The sequence below is a fragment of the Dendrobates tinctorius genome, unplaced genomic scaffold, assembly GCF_039654945.1.
Source record: "Dendrobates tinctorius isolate UK_male_01 unplaced genomic scaffold, ASM3965494v1 ptg000058l, whole genome shotgun sequence".
Lineage (NCBI taxonomy): Eukaryota > Metazoa > Chordata > Amphibia > Anura > Dendrobatidae > Dendrobates > Dendrobates tinctorius.
The window spans coordinates 5,729,684-5,752,021 of NW_027361726.1; the positions used below are offsets into that span (position 1 = coordinate 5,729,684).

The 22,338-nt window shown below is 49.0% G+C and overlaps 2 protein-coding genes across 5 annotated transcripts in view; one reads left to right on the top strand and one right to left on the bottom strand.

The window, feature by feature from the left end:
- Window positions 1-181: 181 nt before the first annotated feature.
- Window positions 182-19,479, bottom strand: WARS1 (tryptophanyl-tRNA synthetase 1). 2 transcript variants are annotated; one of them, XM_073577980.1, is made up of 11 exons: window positions 19,348-19,479; window positions 15,944-16,125; window positions 14,013-14,226; window positions 13,119-13,227; window positions 11,395-11,514; window positions 10,960-11,142; window positions 9,902-10,002; window positions 9,695-9,807; window positions 3,313-3,486; window positions 2,780-2,920; window positions 182-460 (listed from the first exon to the last, which is right to left on the bottom strand). In XM_073577980.1, exons 2-11 carry the CDS (start codon window positions 16,049-16,051, stop codon window positions 302-304), a joined length of 1,422 nt encoding a protein of 473 aa, XP_073434081.1. In that variant the 5' UTR covers window positions 16,052-16,125; window positions 19,348-19,479; the 3' UTR covers window positions 182-301. The 2 variants fall into 2 exon arrangements, with proteins under 2 accessions (XP_073434081.1, XP_073434080.1); XM_073577979.1 differs by having other exon boundaries at window positions 19,232-19,366.
- Window positions 19,440-22,338, top strand: part of WDR25 (WD repeat domain 25) — a 155,874-nt gene continuing 152,975 nt past the window's right edge. For 2 of the 3 annotated variants that reach the window (XM_073577976.1, XM_073577978.1), the window contains exon 1: window positions 19,440-19,577. The gene's annotated coding sequence lies outside the window, so the exon portion shown is untranslated. The remainder of the gene's footprint in view (window positions 19,578-22,338) is intronic. The other variant, XM_073577977.1, reaches the window with a different exon arrangement.

Genomic DNA, 22,338 nt, shown 5'->3' on the forward strand with positions numbered 1-22,338 from the left:
GTTTGCTGCGCTACATGAAGTGGTTCATTGCTGCCCATCTCTGGGAATAGTAGCCTCACAACAGTTGGAGTGACGCAGTCTGGAGACTAATGTAGTAGATGCTGCTGACACCTGAATTAATAAGTACACTGGCTACCAGCTGCTCTTCAGCAGCGTTCCCCTTTATCCAGACCTCTACATCTCAGTGTAGCAGATTTATTACAGGAATTTACAATGTAACTTCATAGAGTCCAGTAATGGATTGTGTGGGAACAGAACTTTGCAGACTGCATCTGCGCCATCACAGAGATTGGAAAAGTCACTAAAAATCAAAGGCCAGTTTCCTGGGAGTCATGAACTGTTTGACCACTTCCTCCGTCAGCCCTTTCCGCCGCTCCTGGTGCGTTGCGATTATCGGCTGTAAGGTTTCGATCAGGATTTTCTTCAGTTCTCCGGTGAGTAAAGCTCCACTGGTGTAATCCTAAAGAACAGATCACAGGGACGGACTGGTGTGACAAGTAATTCAGTACGGGGCAATCAGCGATATACCAGCAGATACGTGAGAATTAGTGATGAGCGAGCATGCTCAGATAAGGTGTTATCGGAGCATGGACAAGTGCGATTCGTTTATCTCCGGTGTGCTCTAATACTATGTCGAGTTGCCGTAGCTGTATGTCTCGCGCCTATTTGTCAGGCAATCCCTGTGTTGCAGGTGTCTAATAGGCACGATACATGCAGCCACAGCGACTTGAACATAGTATTAGAGCACACCGGAGACACTCTAATGGCACTGGAGCATGCTCGCTCATCAATAGTGATAAATGCTTCAGGCTGGAAATCAGAGGCGTATCTAGGGCAGGGAGCATGTGTCCTGGGTGCAGCTGGCAGGGGGATGCAGTCGGGTCGTCAAATTCGGCGGCCAGAAAAGTCTCCCCCAGGCGACTGCATTCTGCCGCCCAAGAGACTGGGAGTCAGCCATTCTCTGTGCACCAGCCCCCCAGTGAACAATTGTACTTGAGTCTTTCAGACGTGAGTACAATTGAAGCTATGACCGCTGGGTCAGAGTGACGTCAGCAGCATGATAAGGTCATGTGATCCCGCTGCTGACATCACTCACTGGTGCGGAGAGCATTCATGGTAAGTGCTCCATATTAGTGGAGCTGAAGACATCGAATATGGGGGGGTGAGATTTAGTATATTCACTGCTTGGGTGATTATTTAGTGCCTGGGAGGGGTATTTACTGTGTGTGGGGGAGATTTACAGTAATGGGTCTGGGGGATGATTTGAGGACACAAGTTTAAGGTGCAAATGATGGGACAGGTTCAGGAACAATACAAAGAGCGGGAGAAATGTGAAGACACAATATAAGAAGGAAGGTATGAGATGGAGGTAGACAGTATGGCGGTATGGGTGCGGACACAGTAGGAGGAACGAAGGAAAAATGTATGTGGAGACAGTATGGGAAGAGAGGGTGATGGGATGGGTGCCGACACAGTATGAGGAGTCGGAGGGATGTGTGAGGAGGCAGTATGGAATGTGAGAGGGTATGAGGAGGGATGGGGAAACGTGTGAGGAGACTATTGAGGGGTATAATGTGAGAAGACTGTATGAGGGAAGAAAAGTGTGAGTGGGCACAGAATAGAGCCTGAGTAGTGTGGGGGGAGTGGCATGGAAGGGGGCAGTGTAAGGGCACAGCCAGGAGGGGACATTATAGCAAGGAGGGGGGAGTGTGGTGAGGGGGCATAGTATAGAGACTGGACTCTATAGGGGGGACTCAAGTGTGAAGAGGGTATGGAAAACAAAGGGCAGCGTGGAAGGCATGTATCATAAGAGGGACAGTGTGTGGTCATATTTTGCACAGGGAATACTGTATAGTGAACGGTAATTATTTATTAAGGGGTTCAGCATAGGGCAGATATTTTTATTAAGTAGCATTATGACGCTGCTATTTTTAGGGGCATCATGTGGAGATTTGCTGCAGAAGACCGGAGACAAGCTGTGGATGAGAAAACTCATCATGAGGTCTGGACAAGATGAAGACATGAAGGACAACGACTCCAGATTCGACGTCGTCTTTCAGGTACCTGGATGTAAATGTTATTTGTAATACTGACTAATTCTCATATTTATTTATGTTCTGACGTGCTGACTAGACATGTGTGGCCTCAATGAATATAACCTGAGCGAGACCGGGCACGTCTAGTTGGAATGTGGCCAGAAGTATACAAATTGCATGCTTGTACAAGGATGAATCCTAAAAGTGTGCAGTGCATGGATTGTGCAAATTGATAAGCCTGCAGCCCCTATAGCGTCTGAAGACCTTCACATCAAACCTGGACGCACTCTTTAATTAATTATAATATGCCAATCCTAACAGCGTGTAATATCACATGGCAGCGTCACTCATATGCGATTTTCATACTTACGGTCACAATAAGGGTATGTGCACACGCTGCGGATTCCGCTGCGTTTCCGCAGCGGTTTGGTATAAAAAAAACGCTGTGTAGACGTTGCGGAAAAATCCGCGCGGATTTGCTGCGGTTTTGAAACCGCAATTCTTTCTGCGGAATCCGCAGCGGGTTCCTATCTCCACCATTGTGGAGATGGTGAATCCGCAGGACCAAACCGCAGATAATCCACAGGTGTTGTCTATCAGTGCATTCTGAGAATTGTAGTGCCAGCTGGAGTACTGCTTATTGTAAACCACTGTTGTGGGAGGAGGGGGTTACGTGTTTTAGTGGGGTCTGTTTTGGTGATAGGCCCCTGGGTACTGATACATATAATCTGCATTATTCTCACCTGCTTGATTTTTTCCAGCTGCTCATCATCTTCAAGGAAGAAGGTCAGGTACATATAACAGACGTCGACTTCGCAGTTGCCGCCATATTTCCGGTGGTCCTCGATTGTATCTTTGCCCCCAGAGAATGCGTGTTTATTGATCTGTAAAAGAGAGGAAAAGGGGTTAATATAATCGGGCAGAAATCTGGCTCCTCCACGCGCTTTGCAAGTGATGGATGGGGTCATATGGCGTGCCCCGATCAGTTGATGCCATATGGCTTAGAACAGTGGCACAAAGCAGCTGGCACTGGAGGATTTTACCGGCGGCAATTTCATGTGCCGCACCTACAATTCACGCTGCTGGCAGGCGCAGTGCGTTTCAATGGTAGAGGGACATGTCTGGTCACATAGCCAATAGAGGGGACATGGGTCCAGAAATGGCAATAATGGCGCAGTGATCACGTCACTAAAACGCTTCTATTTGGTAATATTTGTTTCAACGTCATTGACCCCTTTAGCTGAACATATAATTTGCCCCATTCTCTGAGCAGTACCTTATTCTTGATCTGCTTGGGGGTGTCTGTGAGAAATATGGATGAATTGGCATCGCTGGCGCTCATTTTTGTCTGTGCCCCTTGCAACGCAGGAAAGAAGGTTGAATGCAGCAGAGCTGGTTTAAGGTAATTGATCCTGGGCGCCACATCCCTGGTCATTCTGAAGTATGGATCCTGGAAGAGACAGTATTTTAAGGCTTAGTTTTTTTTCTGATCCTATTTTATGGTACAATAGAGACATGGATTTTTGTGATAACTCAACGTAAAATCCTTTTCTCAGAGACGCTCATTGGGGGACACAGGTACTGTGGGTGTATGCTACTGCCGCCTGGAGTCTGACACTAAGTGAAAAAGAGAGGTTAGCTCCTCCTCCGCCGTATACACCCTTGCCCCGATTGTGGGCGGAAACCAGTTTGGTGCAAAAGCAGGAGGAGATCAAACAAAAATCAGACAACATCAACCTTAATGCAGGTAACAACATGTCTAGAAAATAACCACCCTAATCTCATACAGAGACCATATTAATTAAATAAACAGAAGCAAACTTGGCTAACAGGGTGGGTGCTGTGTCCCCCAATGAGTGTCTCGGAGAAAAGGATTTTACGGTGAGTGTATCACAAAAATCCATGTTTCTCCTTCGCCTCATTGGGGGACATAGGTACTGTGGGACGTCCTAAAGCAGTCCCTGGGTGGGAAGTAGACTCACCGATCCAAGCTACATGCACCTCCTGTTTAAAGGTGCGCCACCGCTTCATGGAGAATCCTTCTACCCAGGCTCGCATCCGCCGAAGCCCGGAGTATGGATATTGTAATGTTTAGTAAACGTGTGCAGGCTGGACCAGGTTGCTGCCTTGCAAACCTGTTCCGTCGAAGCCTAGTGCCGAAGCGCCCAAGAGGCGCCCACTGCCCGAGTAGAGTGTGCTCTGATCCCTGCTGGAATCGGCGCACCTCCGACGCGGTGGGACTCGTGAATAGCCAAACGCATCCATCTGGCTATGGTCGATTTTGAGGCAGCTAGTCCCTTCCTGCGACCTCCAGGGAGCACGAACAGCGCGTCTGACTGACGAAAGGGTGCCGTCCGCGACACGTACCTCCTGAGTGCTCTCACCAGGTCTAACGTATGCAGGGTCATTTCCACACGGTGTACCGGTGCTGGACAGAAAGAGGGCAAGACAATATCTTCATTAATGTGGAACGAGGAAACGACTTTTGGCAAAAAAGGAGGAGCTGGTCTAAGAACCACCTTGTCTTTGTGAAAGGTCAGAAACGGGCTCGGGAAGATAACGCTGCCAGCTCAGAGACCCTCCTGATTGATGTTATAGCTACCAGGAACACCACCTTCCAGAAAAGGTATGACAGACACATCCTGTAGGGGCTCAAATGGAGCTTCCTGCAGAACATTTTGTACCAGGTTAAGGTCCCAGGCGTCCATAGGTGCCTTATAGGGAGATACCAAGTGGGAGACCCCCTGGATGAAAGTCTTTACCTACAAGTTGGTAGCAATCCTGCGATGGAAAAGGACGGATAAAGCCGATATCTGTCTCCTGAGAGAACTGAGGGCCAAGCCTGAGTCTAGGCCAGACTGGAGAAAAGCCAAGATATTAGGAATGGAGAATCTCAGTGGCGAACAACCATTGCCTCGACACCATGCAAAGAAAACCTTCCAGGTGTGGTGGAAAATTCGTGCTGAGGCAGGCTTCCGGGCGCTAACCACTTTGCGCCCAAACCCCGCCTGCGTCAGAATCCAAGATTCAACGGCCAAGCCGTCGGCCCCTGAGAAAGTAGATCCGGGCGCTCTGGCAGTCGCCATGGCACGTCGACGAGCAGCTGCACTAGATCTGCGTACCACGCCCGACGCGGCCAGTCTGGGGCCAGCGGAATCACTGGCACCCCTTCTGCCTTGATCTTCTTGATGACCCTCGGAAGTAGTGGCAGCGGGGGAAATAGGTATGGGAGGCGAAACTGATTCCATGGCAGAACCAGCGCATCCACGGCGATTGCCTGTGGGTCCCGGGACCGAGCGACAAATACGGACACCTTGGCGTTCACCCTGGAGGCCATCAGATCCACATCCGGTGTTCCCCACCGTTCGTAAATCTGCTGAAAGACCTCTTCGTGTAGTGACCATTCCCCGAACGCAAGCCCCTGCCGGCTGAGGAAGTCTGCCGCCCAGTTCTCTACCACCAGGATGTGGACCGCCGATATCACCGAGCGGTTCCTCTCGGCCCAGCGAAGCACGTGCCCTACCTCGCGCATGGTTGCCCTGCTGGCCAGATCGCCCGTATCTCCAACAAATTGATCGAGAGACGTGCCTCCTGCGGTGACCAACATCCCTGGGTCGTGTGGTGGCGAAAAACCGCTCCCCAGCCGAGGAAGCTGGTGTCTGTTGTGACCACCAGCCACTGATCTGGGGGAAAGGGTTTCCCCTGAAGAAGGGAGGAACTGATTGTCCACCACTCTAGTGACTGTCTGACCTGAGAGGACAACCGGCACCGATGATCGAGCGTGAACGGGTTCTTTTCCCAGGATGTCAAGAGGGCGTGCTGCAGGGGGCGAAGATGGAACTGGGCGAACAGGATCGCTTTCATCGCCACCATCATTTTTCCTAGAATTCTCAACAGAAACGGATGGTGTGAGGGACTGGTTGGCGCAGTACCCGCACTCCCTGCCGGAGGGCTAAGGCCTTGTCTCAAGGGAGAATTACCAACCCTCAGCAAGTGTCGAAGGTCATCCCTAAAATGGCAACTCTCTGAGCTGGAACAAGGAATGACTTCTTTATACTGACCAACCACCGTAAGCGGGCAAGAGTATCTAGTGTGATGCTGACACTTTCCTCACATGCCCGCCTTGAAGGGCCCTTGACCAAGAGGTCGTCTAAGTAGGGGAATACGACTATGCCCCGGGAGTGCAGGATGGCCATGGGGACTGCCATGACCTTTGTGAACACTCTGGGGGCAGTGGCTAGCCTGAAGGGCAGCGCTGCAAACTGAAAATGTAGACCGTTGATGGCGAAGTGTAGAAAGCTTTGATGAGGAGGGAAAATGGGGGTATGCAGATAGGCGTCCTGAATATTGACAGACGCCAAGTACTCTCCCTGCCCCATTGCCGATATGACTGAACGGAGAGACTCCATCCGGAAATGTCTGATCCTGATAAATTTGTTCAAGAGCTTTAGATTCAAAACGGGCCTGACAGTCCCATCCTTTTTGGGAACTGCAGATTGGAATAGAAGCCCTGAGTCTTCTCGTTTTCCGGTACCGGAATGATGACTCCGTTGTGGCTGAGCGAATCGATGGCCCCTAGCAGAGCTTTTGCCTGGGTATCCACCTGGGAAGACGGGAAAGAAAAAATCGTCCTGGGGGTACCTGACAAATTCTATCTTGTACCCTGTGGACACCAGCTCTCTCACCCATGTGTCGTGTGCGACATTGAGCCAGGCGTGGTGAAACCAGAGTAGGCGGCCGCCTACCTTGCAGGAGCTGCCTGACAAATGCCCCCGAGTCATTTGGCTGAAGATCTTTGGGACCTGGATCCCCTCGACCTGGACTGGTTAGTACGCATCCTCCCCAATGGGTTGACTCTATATGAGACCTGTCGGTCCCTATTCTGGTTGGAGCGCCCTGATGCGGCGGAATTAGCCGCCATAGTCCACCCGGGGTTGCGAAAGGCCCGAAAACGTGCCTGAAACTGGTGACGAAACGGCGGTTTGACCTTTTGTTGAGGAAGAAAACCGCTCTTGCCTCCTGTGGAGTCGGAGATGAGCCGATCTAACTTCTCTCCGAACAGGAGGCCACACTGGTATGGTAGCGCTGTCAAGGACTTTTTTGAGGCTGAATCGGCCCGCCATGTCCTAAACCATAGCGGTCTCCTAATGGAGATTGCATTTGCGGCCGCAAGTGACGCGCAGTTGGCCGCATCTAAAGATGCATTGATCAAGTAGTCCCCCGCCATGGCTATCTGATTTGTGATTTCTGATACTTCAGCTGGTAGGTCTATGTCTTGCAAGGCTCTATTCAATGATTCTGACCAAGAAATCATGGCCTTGGCTACCCACGTTGCTGCGAACGAGGGATAGTGCTGATCCTGATGCCTCAAACACTGAGCGAGCCAAGTTCTCCATGAGACGATCAGTGGGATCCTTAATAGAAGAACCACTAGGTACGGATAGTAGAGTTTTTGTAGCCAAGCGAGACACAGGTGGATCCACCGTTGGGTATTCCGTCCACTTTTTACGGAGATCCAGGGCAAAAGGATACTTCGCCTCGAGAGCCTTCTGGCCCGAGAAACGCCTGTCCGGCCGTTCTCTGTGTCGTTGCACTATGTCCTCAAATTCAGGGTGAGTGTAAAATACTCTATGGGGACGCTTGACTCGCTTAAATGACACCTTATGGCCCAAAGCCAGAGTGGAATCATCCTCAATCCCCAGAGTCTGGTTGATGGCTTCTATCAGACTGTCAACAGTTTCCTGACCACCAGGCGTATCAAGGTCAAGGGGTTCGTCCGAGTCGTATTCCGAGCCTTGCTCGCTATCGACTGCTGGTGACGGGAAGCGAGAAGCAGAGCTCACGGATGCCGAGGCACCAGATGGACCGGGAGACGCCGTGTGGGTTCGTTTCCCCCGGGTCTGCCTGGAGTGAGAGTGGCCCCTGCAGGCCGGAGGCTCCTGTGAGGTAGAGGACCCCTTTAAGACAGGCGAGCCACTATCCCTGCCCCTATCTGGGGCCCGAAGGGACTCGATTGCTCTCGTAAGTGACGCCATAGATTGCGACAGTGATAACGCCCATTCCGGAGGACTTGGTACACTGGGCTCGGTCGCAGGGGAGGGCTCCTGAGCGCGTTTGGACTCGCAGACTTCGCATACTCGCTTGGTCTGCGCCCGCGGAAAAGCGGACCGACAGGAGATGCATGCAGCGTATAAGAACGTATGCGTTTTAGGTTTTCGTGACATGCTGTACATGTCAGGCATCCGCGCTGAAAAAAACCACCGGGGAAGGGCGCTCTTTGCTTCTACTAGCGTGGCCTCTCTGTGGGGCTAGTGGGCAGCACTTACCCCAGTCCTGTGTCCCCAGCGTGCATGGTGTCGCTTCAATCTGCGCGCCAGCACTGCGGGCAGGCCCCCGGAAGAAAAAAAGGATCCTGGGGACGGTACTTCCTTTTGCGGCCTAGCTTCAGCCTGAAGCCAGGGCCTAAATTTCTTCAGTGTCCGCCCTGGCCAGGGGGGTGGGGCCGTCGTGACGTGATGCCAGGGGCGGGCTCCAGAATCAAGGCCGGGACCGGATCTGCCGCTGCCGGACGCCAGTCTCTGCCGCTGCCAGGGAGAAGCTAAGGGCTCCAGCCCTGCGCCGCTGCAGGAGCCCTCCCTGGCCATCCACCTCCGTCCATCTCAGGTAGAGGGGAGGGGGGCCATATGAAACAAGGACGGTGTAGGCACCCTAGCTCCATCTAACCCCTTCAAGGGGTGAGGAGAGGGACAGTCCGCCGCCTTGCCCCACTGCAGTCTTAGCATTGGTGGGGCAGTGGGGGCCGCACGGACTACGCTTGTGCCTCTGTGCAGCCTAAGGTTTCAATACCCTAGGGTGGACAGGGCTAAGTTCGGCATCATGTCCCATGGTGCGGGAGAGGATACGTGGAGGGACACTCACACGTGCTCGCCCGTTGTTGGTTTGGGGAGCTCGGACCCCTTCAATAGGGTCCGTCGCCCGTATCTCACCTCCATTGTCTGACAATATCCCACGTTGCGGGAAGAGGATACGTGGAGGGACACTCGCATGTGTTCGCCCGTTGTTGGTTTGGGGAGATCGGACCCTTTCAATAGGATCCCTCGCCCCTATCTCATCTTCATGTGAAAAAAAGGAACATCCGGAAAAAAATCCCCATTGCGGAAGAGGATACGTGGGGGGACACTCACACGTGCTCGCCTGTTGTTGGGTTGGGGAGATCGGACCCTTTCAATAGGGTCCGTCGCCCCTGTCTTATCTTCATGGGGAAAAATAAAAATAAAAAACAAAAAAAAAAAATCAGTCTTGAGACAGACCGACGTGTGCCTCCGACAGACACTAAGCAAAAAACTGGTTTCCGCCCGCAATCGGGGCGAGGGTGTATATGGCGGAGGAGGAGCTAACCTCTTTTTTTCCACTTAGTGTCAGCCTCCAGGCGGCAGTAGCATACACCCACAGTACCTGTGTTCCCCAATGAGGCGAAGGAGAAAACTTTTTCCTTTTAATATACTTTTTCACAGAACCCACCCCCCATTAAGTGTGCACAATAGGCTGTTCCACACCACACAAGGCAATAGAGGAACAAACCACTGCAAACCAATAACAGGGGTCGCTCGTGTGGGCTAAGACCTGAACATTTTACCCTTTTTGAACTAGCGCCCTACCTGGTCGATGGCACAGGGGATGAGACACTGAATATCCTTTCTGCCATTAAATATCTGTGGGAAGGAGCTGCTGAAGGACGGAGCTGCCTGAATGGCTGGGAAACTGATTTTCCCTGAAAGACAATAAACAAATTACCGGGCACTGCACACCAGGACAACTACTTCCAGCAGACAGGTCATATCTGGGGTGTTGACACTTTCACTTACCAATGCAGTCGCTGTCTGTGAAGCCGAATATACCTTTAACTTGGTTGAACGTCACGTGTTTCTGGACTCTGACAACATTTTTGTAGAAACCTGAACTCATCCTATTGAACCAATGAAAGAATAAACTATGTGTAGAGAGGATGTTCAGAAGGGGTTAAATAATACAGTTCTGTCTGCAGCCACCACCAGGGGGAGCTTCCTGCATACAGATTTTTCACTGTACTCAATAATAATTCAGTATACAGTGAGCTCCCCCTAGTGGTGGCTGCAGACAATCTTATGCATATCCTTATTCAAGGAGCTCTCCCTAGTGGTGGCCACAGACAGGATCTTATCACGTTTTTCTGTATACAGGTAGCTCCCCCTAGTGGTGGCTGCAGGCAGGATCTCATGTATCTTTGTATACAGGGAGCTCCCCCTAGTGGTGACTGTAGACAGGATCTTATCAAGTATCTCTTTATACAGGGAGCTCCCCCTAGTGGTGGTTGCAGATAGGATCTTATCTTGTATCTGGTTTTAGAGAGCTCTCTCTAGTGGTGGCTGCAGACAGAATCTTATGTATCTCTGTATACAATTATGTATCTCTGCATACAGGGAGCTCCCCCTTGTGGCGACTGCAGACATGATCTTATCATGTATCTCTGTATACAGGGAGTCCCCCTAGTGGTGACTGCAGACAGAATGTTATCATATATCTTTGTATATAGAGAACTCCCCCTAGTGATGGCTGTAGACAGGAACTTCTCATGTATCTCTGTATACAGGAAGCTCCCCCTAGTGGGGTCTGCAGACAGGTCCTTATCCTGTATCTCTGTATACAGGGAGCTCCCTCTAGTGATGGCTGCAGACAGGATCTTATCATAAACCTTTCCCCCTAGTGGTAACTGCAGACAGAATCTTATTATGTATCTCTGTATACAGGGAGCTCCCCCTAGTGATGGCTGCAGACAGGACCTTATCCTGTATCTCTGTACCCTAGTGGTGGCTGCAGTCCCTCCTCGATTATAAGGTTGAAGGGTTAATGCCCCTTTAAGTTTTTATTCTAAGGACTCACTCACCCCATATATTCCAGATCAGAGAAGATGAAGGTTTTATTAACATCGAAGCCACATGCAATAATGTCTTTGGCGTTTTCTATAGTGTACTGATAGGCTTTCTCTAAGGTCAAGTCCTTCCACAGATATTTCTCATCATCAGTCATCTGGACGACCAGAGGGACATTAAAGACGTCCTGTAACCACCTGGAAAAAGAAAGAGCTTGGTAGTCCCCAAGCGAGACCTTAAACCTAACATATGCAGGCCTGGGACCCTCCCTTAAAGGTGCACTAAACGCACTTATAACAACGATGGCTCAATTACAATGAAGAACTGGATGAAAACAGAGAAAAATAGGTTAACATTACCTGCAGCATTTAACTGCAAGTTGGTACCTGTATAAAATCTTAGCCTCTGTCCAGATCTTATGTGTTAATAAGTAAGGATCCGCTACTTACTTGGTGAAGATGAACGGAACGAGGTGACCGACGTGCATTGAGTCTGAAGACGGGCCTCTCCCTGTGTAGAGGTAAAACGGCTGCTTCTTCTCAACAGCATCCAGAATCTGGTGCATGTCCCTGATGTATAAAAATAATCGCATATATAATTATTACTAATTTTTGCTACAGGCGATCCATAGATAAACTCAGAAACTCTATAAACCAGTTGACAGTAAAAATCCCCAGTTGTTTTAGGTACCGAGCTCCAAGGCAGACCTATGTGTCTCCATGGTGACAGACTACAAACAAACACTATGTAGTCTGACACTGTGGTTTCTGACTATGCTCTTTCCTGGAGTGGCGGAGTATCAGTGTGCCTACACAGGATCAGACAATACAGGCTTTGTCTGTAACCGTAGAGACAAATAGTCTGCACTGGAGCTGTATACACAACACTCTGCAGGTTTTTTATTTTAATAGGATAATTTACAAAGTCGCTTCATTAAACTATTGAAAAACTCTATGTAAAGGTTAAAGTGAATCTTAGATGTGGAGCTACCCCATAATATAATGCACCAACAACACGTTTGCCACCTTTCCTTCAGAGCTGTAAGCAGAATACAGGCTGGAGCTTACAGAAGCCTATAGTCTGCCAATGAAGTATTCTTATCTGACACATGGATGATATAGAAGACTAGGATTTGCTATCACTTATATCTCCTTGAGTGAAGGGGCAAAAGTGCAGGATTAGTGATGGACCCCCTTCAGGGCTACTCCCCTGCAGAGCAGCGCTCCTTCAAACACGGTGTGCAAAAAAGTGCAGAGCGGCTCCATACAGGACTTCAGACCTCGGCTACAAACGCCGCTATGACCTGTTTCACACATCAGTTTTTCACCATCAGTCAAAAGCCGCCGTTTTGCATAAAAAAACAGATCCACCATTTTTCTTGGCGGATCTGTTTTTTTCCCCATTGACTTGCATTATCGGCGGATTTTGACTGATGGTTGTCTCTCCCATCCGTATTTCTGCGGATCTGCCAAAATTTTGGCGTCCACTGACATCACAGGACGAACAATTCAACGTTTTTTTGGCAGCCGGATCCGCATTTTTGACTTTCGCTACAGATTTAACCCTAAATCCAATGTGGCTGCTGGACAAAACTCTCTCTCCTCACCGCGTGACTGCCGATATCCCAAACGACATTACGGCAACCCGACATCTTCATCGCGACCATTTGCCGCGGACATTCCCGCGATAGCCCGGCCTCTTCTTCGCGGACATTCCCGCGATAGCCCGGCCTCTTCTTCGCGGACATTCCCGCGATAGCCCGGCCTCTTCTTCGCGGACATTCCCGCGATAGCCCGGCCTCTTCTTCGCGGACATTCCCGCGATAGCCCGGCCTCTTCTTCGCGGACATTCCCGCGATAGCCCGGCCTCTTCTTCGCGGACATTCCCGCGATAGCCCGGCCTCTTCCCGCGACATCGGCGGTATTTTTATTTCAGCGCGGTTCCTTTTACTTTCCCTTATCGGCGGATCCCGGCGCACCAACGGTCCGGAGGCTCCCTTGGTGTTTCCACGGCTACGGATCAGTTTTCCGCCTTTTTGGCGGATGACTACTGACACAAAAACGTAAGTGTGAAACAGGCCTTAGCAGAAAAACCTCAAGAACTGAAGGCCGCCCAATTCTCAGGATCAATGACCCCAGAGGTAAGACCCCTAATAACAAGGTGGTTACTGTACCTGTGAGAAAAGAAGGTTCCTCTACGTAAGAAGTGGTGCGCCTTGTTCCCGGTAACTCGCTCAATTCGATCAATCAGATCCTTGTCGATTTTGCTGCTTCCAAACCGAACTGCAGGAAAATTATAACTATGTTAGTACAGGGTGTTAAGTACCGAAAAAGCATGAAGCTCATGAGAAAAAAAACTTGTGAAATTCCTGTAATCGGGCATCCAATTACATTTTCTACGATCATTTCACAATCCAGAATCTGATAGGTGCTGGACTGTCAGCCCCTGATGATGCCACATTAAATGGGTTGTGTACTTAAAGGGGTTGTCCGGGCTTTTCACATAATCTCAATACATATCTGGGCTGCAGAATTATGACAATAAGTAATTTACTTTCTGTCCCCCCCCCCGGACGTTCTGTTCAGAATATCCAGAAAACCGTGCAAACTAGTGACAGAAAGTAAATTACTTATTGTCATAATTCTGCAGCCCAGATATGTACTGAGATTATGTGAAAAGCCCAGACAACCCCTTTAAAGACTACTTGTCCTCATCTCATAAGTAATGTGATAAATAGGCAATTGGCAAATCACTGTGTTATCCCCCATAAAACCTCCAAAGAGCCGGCCATTAGTTGGCTCCTTTCTATTTACAGTAACTTGTCATCAAGCCTGACTCTTGGCTCCTTCTCTCCTGTCAGAGTCATACACAGAGGCAGGTTTCAGTTCAGCTCCGGTAACCCACTGGTCATTGTAAGGAGAAATGCACACTGGGAAGGTCCAGCACCTATAGTGCTGGCAGAATGCTGATGAACAGGAACGGCCTCCTGAATAAGGATGGATGGCAAGTTACAGAGCAGGAGAATAGGGACAGTACCTGCACATGACGGGTATTGAATCTCACTTACCTATAAGTTTATCATAGTCCACCCCTTTTGCACTGCCGGTTTGCACAGTCCAGGGATCCACAAAGTCGTTCTCGTCACTTGTGGCAGGCAACCCGTTGTAGGTATTGGGGGCATCACTGGTGGGTGGGGATCCCGGCTTGTAGTCCTCTCCTGTTGCTTTCTTATATTCGACTTTCAGAGCCAGAAGCAGCTTCACCGCAGCATCGATTTCAGCCTTCAGAGAGAAAACAACATAGGTTATCTAATAAGCCCCTCCGGCTCAGATAGGAGAGATGGAGGGAGGGGAGCAGGCAGAGACGACCCCCAGTGACAAGCAGCGAATCGTACAGTCAAAGCGATCACAATGATGGAACTGTACTAAGAGCCACTAATGCCCACTAAAGGAGAGATGTGGTATTACATCACACCCAGTCGAATGGGATGGACGGCCAGTAACTCATGCTCGTGGGGAGTCTTCCTGCGTAATGTGGATTTACACAGAGGTTTTCTTAATAGGTCAAAAAGTTTCTGATATACTTTGCTTTTAAAAGGGTTGTCCCCAGTCATACAGGATACATGGTAAGCTGCTGATTGCTTCGGGATACCGATCACAAAAATAAGGATCCCATGTCTCCTATTTGAAGGGATCTTCAGCTGAACATGCAATCTTTCCAAGGTCTATGAGACTGACTGCTATTCCCGTCAGTCCCATACTCAAAGAATGGATCAGCAATAGCATGTTACCCCTGTTATAATTATTTGTGGGGGTCTCAGTACACACATTACAAATAGACAGAACCTATATACACATACAAAATCTATTCACAAGTGCAGTACACTTATTACACACATACAGAACCTATAGACAGACGCACTACACACATACAGAACCTAAAGACAGATGACAGAAATAAGTATTTGATCCCTTGCTGATTTTGTAAGTTTGCCCACTGACAAATACATGAACAGTCTATAATTTTAAGGGTAGGTTAATTTTAACATTGAGAGATAGAATATCAAAAATAAAATCTAGAAAATCACATTGTATAAATTATATAAATTTATTTGCATTTTGCAGTGAGAAATAAGTATTTGATACCTCTGGCAAACAAGACCTAATACTTGGTGGCAAAACCCTTGTTGGCAAGCACAGCAGTCAGTCTTTTTTTGTAGCCGATGATGAGGTTTGTGCACATATCAGGAGGAATTGTAGTCAACTCCACTTTGCAGATCATCTCTAAATCATTAAGATTTTGAGGCTGTCGCTTGGCAACTCGGAGCTTCAACTCCCTCCATAAGTTTTCTATGGGATTAAGGTCTGAAGACTGGCTAGGCCACTCCATGGCCTTAATGTGCTTCGTTTTGAGCCACTCCTTTGCTGCCTTGGCTGTATGTTTTGGGTCATTGTCTTGCTGGAAGACCCTGCAAAAAAAAAGCAAGGGTAGGGTGCGCCACTAAAAGACCCAGTCATGACCCATTTTTAATGTCCTGGCGGAGGAAAGGAAGTTGTCACTCACGATTTTACGGTACATGGCTCCATCAATTCTCTCATTGTTGTAGAGGTTAGAGTCTGACTGATTAATTGAGTCTGTGGACAGGTGTGTTATATAAAGGAGACTATGTAAGACAGCTGTCTTTAATGCAGGTAACGAGTTGATTAGGAGCGTCTAACTGGTCTGTAGGAGCCAGAACTCTTAATGGTTGGTAGGGATCAAATACTTATTTCTCACTGCAAAATGCAAATACATTTATATCATTTATACAAAGTGATTTTCTGGATTTTATTTATCATATTCTATCTCTCAATGTTAAAATTAACCTACCCTTAAAATTATAGACTGTTCATCTATTTGTCAGTGGGCAAACTTACAAAATTAGCAAGGGATCAAATAATTATTTATTTCTCTACACATACAGGGCCTATAGACAGATGCAGTACACACAATACTTGCCTTTGTAGCCTTTTCTGTTTTCAAAACTCGGACTTTCTCCCCTTGTTCTGACACCCGGTTATACAGTTCCAGGGGTAGGAGCGTGCCACCTGATCCAGGGTCGGCCATGATGGGGTGATGTGTGATGAAAGAATCTGCTCAATTGTCAAATAAATCAGCAACACGTGAGATTTCTGAAAATCCTAAACGGAAGAAAAAAAATAAAATAAAAAGAAATCTATTATTGTATGATATATATCTAGATCACGTGAAGTCATTATTTCCCTCTACTCCTCTTTGGTCAGGCCACCTCTGGAATACTGTGTCCAGTTTTGGGCACCACATTTTAAAAAAAGACATCAACAAACTGGAGCAAGTTCGGAAAAGAGCGACCAGAATGGTGACCGGTCTGCAAACCATGTCCTAAGAGGAACAGTTACAAGATTTGGGAATGTTTAGCTTGCAAAAAAGAAGACTGAGAGGAGACTTAATAGCTGTCTACAAATATTTCAAGCGCTGTCACATTGTAGAAGGATCATCTTTATTCTCATTTGCACAAGGAAAGACTAGAAGCAATGGGATGAGACTGAATGGGAGGAGACACAGATATTAGAAAAAACTTTTTGACACTGAGGGTGATCAATGAGTGGAACAGGCGGCCACGAGAGGTGGTGAGTTCTCCTTCAATGGAAGTCTTCAAACAGAGGCTGGACAGACATCTGTCTGAGATGATTTAGTGAATCCTGCTTTGAGCAGGGGGTTGGACACGATGACCCCGGGGGTCCCTTCCAACTCCAACACTCTAGAAATCCATACGTCTGTAAAATTATCAATAACCGACTGACCCCCACCCCTCCCCCAATGAATATGTGATGTTCAACGTGTGACTGGACACACCGCCTCCAGCAGGGCAAATTTCTATAACAGACGTGACCCTGGATACACCGCCTCCAGCAGGGCGAATTTAAATAATATAACGTGCAGCCGGATACACCGCCTCCAGCAGGCGAATTTCAGAATTACACATGAAACTGAATACACTGCCTCCAGCAGGGCGAATTTAAATAAGGGGAAACACCAGGGAACCCGATAAAATGGAGGGCCCTGCGATAGGGAACGGGGACGTGGAGACCTCCTGCACTCCCCTGAGCCAGTCTCTACACTCCTAACAGTCCCTGATACAATGGAGGGCCCTGCGATAGGGAACGGGGACATGGAGACCTCCTGCACTCCCCTGAGCCAGTCTCTACACTCCTAACAGTCCCTATACAGGCTCCGCACCTGTCGCCGAGCTGGAACCTAAGAACCCTAGCTCGCCCTGCACCTAGCCCTTTCTAATGAAATGGACGGTGCAGAAACTAATCCCACCACTGCACTGAAACACACATAAGGGAAGTCACAAACAGGGATAACACCACTTAGCTTTGCTCTGTTGCAATTGCTCCCAGCAACAGAGTCCACCATAAGAATGCAGCTTTCCTCCAGAATCGCTGCTACTTCTCCAAGCTTTGTCAGAGCTGCAAGGAACACCTCACTGTAATTCCTTCCTTCACCAGACTTACACCAGAGCTGCAAGGAACTCCTCTCTGTAGTTCCTTCCTCCACCAGACTTAGTTGGAAATTAACAATATCACCAACAGTGATTGTAACACCTGACACTCTTTTATAGCAGAGCCAGAGCAATCACACCTGCTTTATAACCACATGCACTAAACTAAAGTAACCAGAGTGCAATGACCCTAAGGGCCACTGGGTGCAAAACTATCTTTAAGCACACAGTTTAAGGAAAAAAAAAAAGGTTACTAGTGCATTTATCTGTCATAATCCAACCTGGATCATGACAGAAAAATTATTACACATTTTCCTGTACATGCTTCATAGCCATAAGTATGTGCACCCCCTCTAGTCTGTGACATAAAGGCCAGACTGAACAGAAATTATTACTGGTCACATGAAACATCAAGTTTCGGATCAAATCTTGTAAGAGGATTGTTTGATGCCTTGGTGACAGTTTCCGCCATTTACAACAAACTGAGGGGGACAGAATGCCTGCACAGAGGCACCTTGGCTTATCACACACCACGCACGGAGGCTGCAATATTCAGCGTCATAGTGTTTGGGAGAACAATGATGAACTGGAATGACCACAAGAGGTGGAATGGAAGTCTGTCCTGTTCAGCGATGAGTCCAACTGTTGTACTGGGCACAATGACATCCGGCAATTGGGCTGGAGACCATGTATCAACACCATGAATAAACCTTCATGAGGGACAGTCACAAAGGTCCCACTCACAGGATTATGGTGTGGGGGGGCATAATGAACGGTCTTTTTTCTAAGTGCACAAACAGCTCGGTGTTATACTGATGTGTTGGTAGAACCAGAGATGTGGATATTTCTTCAGTGTCCCAGGAGCAGTTTTCCAAGAGGATAACCCCAAGCAGCATGTTGTGGGTGCTACTGTCAGCAGGCTGTGTGGCCTAAACATGCTCCCATGGCTGCAGCTTCTCCCATAGAGAACGTCTGGTCTGTCATTGGAGCCACCAGCAGAAGATCTTGATGATTTGCCCAAGTGCATTTAGTGGCAGAACCTTCCTCTGGCACCCATTAATGCCCTCAGTGACAGCAGTCGAGGCTGGAGGTGCTGGAATTTCTGCCCGTTGCTCATACTCTATGTTAATTAATTTTTGTAGATTTTTTTCACCATTTGCAGATAAGTGACATCTCCATCCTACGACTTTTCCTTCCCACTGATGACTGTACTGCAGGATGTGGATGATGACCTGTGACTCATCGCTGCCATATTGGAGTTGTGCTGACATGATGGACCCCTTAGGGCCGCAGACAGACGGCCGTATAACTCGTGTGAGGGTCACCTCGCAATGCTCGGACTGGCGGTCTGATCTCCTGACCGGAGCGTGACAGCTGCAGACAAACACATCACACTCAGGTCAGGAGATCAGACCGCCAGTCCGAGCATTGCGAGGTGACCCTCACACGAGTTATACGGCCGTCTGTCTGCGCCCTAAGGCCACGTTCACACGCTCAGTATTCGGTCAGTATTTTACATCAGTATTTGTTACTAGGAGTGGAGAAAAATACAGAAATTAATAATAATAATAATAATATTAAGTGGTGACGAGTTTCTGGACTTTGACCAGATGTTTTCAGAAATGGAATAAAAGCGGTTTCATCCTGTGAGAATATTCTGGCGCCTCGGTTCTTTCTGAATCCGTGTGAACGTGGCCTAATACACAGGATCAGGCCAGAGACCCCCGTACAACCCGCTGCCCCTACAGACGCCGCCTTACCTCCTTCCCCGTGTGACACAAACAGCCGGTGTCTGGATGCTGCAATCTCAGGTTCCGCCCACCGTGCACCGTGCGATACGTCCCTGTGGAAACATGACGATCACAAAGGTTCCTACCTTCTCCCAGGAAGCCGTCATAGCTGCAGACAGAACTACAGCGTACACCGCGTTATAGAGAACCGAGCTGTAGAACGGAAGAGATTCCCAGTGCACCGGGGTGGTGGTCGCAGATCGGAACTCTGCTCGGAGCTTTCTTTTCCGGGGGATGGATTTGTATCGGGACATGATCAGTGCAGTGTCAGTGATGGATTAGAGCAGTTCCCAGCATGCAGTGCAGCTGTCACTGAGTGAGTGGGGTCCTGTGTGTACAGTGAGGGGCGATGGTGGCTAGATATGTAATGTACAGGCGCCGGCAGAGTGGTGGTCTCTCATTGCTGGCGCCGGCAGAGTGGTGGTCTCTCATTACAGGCGCCGGCAGAGTGGTGGTCTCTCATTGCTGGCGCCGGCAGAGTGGTGGTCTCTCATTACGGGCGCCGGCAGAGTGGTGGTCTCTCATTGCTGGCGCCGGCAGAGTGGTGGTCTCTCATTACAGGCGCCGGCAGAGTGGTGGTCTCTCATTACAGATGCCGGCAGAGTGGTGGTCTCTCATTACAGGCGCCGGCAGAGTGGTGGTCTCTCATTACAGGCGCCGGCAGAGTGGTGGTCTCTCATTACAGGCGCCGGCAGAGTGGTGGTCTCTCATTACAGGCGCCGGCAGAGTGGTGGTCTCTCATTACAGGCGCCGGCAGAGTGGTGGTCTCTCATTACAGGCGCCGGCAGAGTGGTGGTCTCTCATTACAGGCGCCGGCAGAGTGGTGGTCTCTCATTACTGGCGCCGGCAGAGTGGTGGTCTCTCATTACAGTGCCGGCAGAGTGGTGGTCTCTCATTACAGGCGCCGGCAGAGTGGTGGTCTCTCATTACAGTGCCGGCAGAGTGGTGGTCTCTCATTACAGGCTCCGGCAGAGTGGTGGCCTCTCATTGCTGGCGCCGGCAGAGTGGTGGTCTCTCATTGCTGGCGCCGGCAGAGTGGTGGTCTCTCATTGCTGGCGCCGGCAGAGTGGTGGTCTCTCATTGCTGGCGCCGGCAGAGTGGTGGTCTCTCATTGCTGGCGCCGGCAGAGTGGTGGTCTCTCATTGCTGGCGCCGGCAGAGTGGTGGTCTCTCATTACAGGCGCCGGCAGAGTGGTGGTCTCTCATTACAGGCGCCGGCAGAGTGGTGGTCTCTCATTACAGGCTCCGGCAGAGTGGTGTTCTCTCATTACAGGCTCCGGCAGAGTGGTGTTCTCTCATTACAGGCGCCGGCAGATTGGTGGTCTCTCATTACAGGCGCCGGCAGAGTGGTGGTCTCTCATTACAGGCGCCGGCAGAGTGGTGGTCTCTCATTACAGTGCCGGCAGAGTGGTGGTCTCTCATTACAGGCTCCGGCAGAGTGGTGTTCTCTCATTACAGGCGCCGGCAGAGTGGTGGTCTCTCATTACAGGCGCCGGCAGAGTGGTGGTCTCTCATTACAGGCTCCGGCAGAGTGGTGTTCTCTCATTACAGGCGCCGGCAGAGTGCTGGTCTCTCATTACAGGCGCCGGCAGAGTGGTGTTCTCTCATTACTGGGGCTTTAAAAGTTGTGTTCTCCTCACAGCTGGGGCCTGGAAAGAGCAATCTCTGCAGCGGTGGCGAAGACCTTGCGTCTATATCTGTTTAGAGAGTCTGCTCACTTTTTTTTTTTTGTATATAGAGAGGCTGGCTTGGGGCTGTGTCCTTGTGGGATTGAGACAGGTCATTATACAGTGGGGGAAATAAGTGTTTGATACCTTGCTGATTTTGTAAGTTTGCCCACTGACAGAGACATGAACAGTCTATAATTTTAAGGGTAGGTTAATTTTAACATTGAGAGATAGAACATCAAAAATAAAATCCAGAAAATCACATTGTATAAATTATATAAGTTTATTTGCATTTTACAGTGAGAGATAAGTATTTTATCCCCTACCAACCATTAAGAGTTCTGGCTCCTACAGACCAGTTAGACGCTCCTAATCAACTCGTTACCTGCATTAAAGGCAGCTGTCTTACATAGTCACCTTTATAAAAGACTCCTGTCCACAGACTCAATTAATCAGGCAGACTCTAACCTCTACAACATAGGCAAGACCAAAGAGCATTCTAAGGATGTCAGGGACAAGATCATAGACCTGCACAAAGCTGCAATGGGCTACAAAACCATACGTAAGATGCTGGGTGAGAAGGAGACAACTGTTGGTGCAATAGTAAGAAAATGGAAGAAATACAAAATGACTGTCAACAGACACCGATCTGGGGCACCATGCAAAATCTCACCTCCTGGGGTATCCTTGATCATAAGGAAGGTGAGAGATCAGCCTAAAACTACATAGGGGAACTTGTTAATGATCTCATGGCAGCTGGGCCTACAGTCACTAAGAAAACCATTGGTAACACATTACGCCGTAAAGGTTTAAAATCCTGCAGTGCTCTCAAGGTCCCCCTGCTCAAGAACGCACATGTGCAGGCCCGTCTGAAGTTTGCCAATGAACACCTGGATGATTCTATGAGTGACTGGGAGAAGGTGCTGTGGTCAGATGAGACAAAAATTGAGCTCTTTGGCATTAACTCAACTCGCTGTGTTTGGGGGAAGAGAAATTCTACCTATGACCCAAAGAACACCATCCCCACTTTCAAGCATGGAGGTGGAAACATTATGTTTTGGGGGTATTTCTCTGCTAAGGGCACAGGACTACGTCACCTCATCAATGGGAGAATGGATGGAGCCATGTACCGTAAAATCCTGAGTGATAACCTCCTTCCCTCTGCCAGGACATACAAAATGTGTCGTGACTGGGTCTTCCTGCGAAACAATGACGAAAACATACAGCCAAGGAAACAAAGGAGTGGCTCAAAAAGAACCACATTAAGGTCATGGAGTAGCCTAGCCAGTCTCCAGACCTTACTCCTAGAAAACTTATGGAGGAAGTTGAAGCTCCGAGTTGCCAAGCGACAGCCTCAAAATCTTACTGAGATGATCTGCAAAGAGGAGTGGACCAAAATTCCTCCTGACAT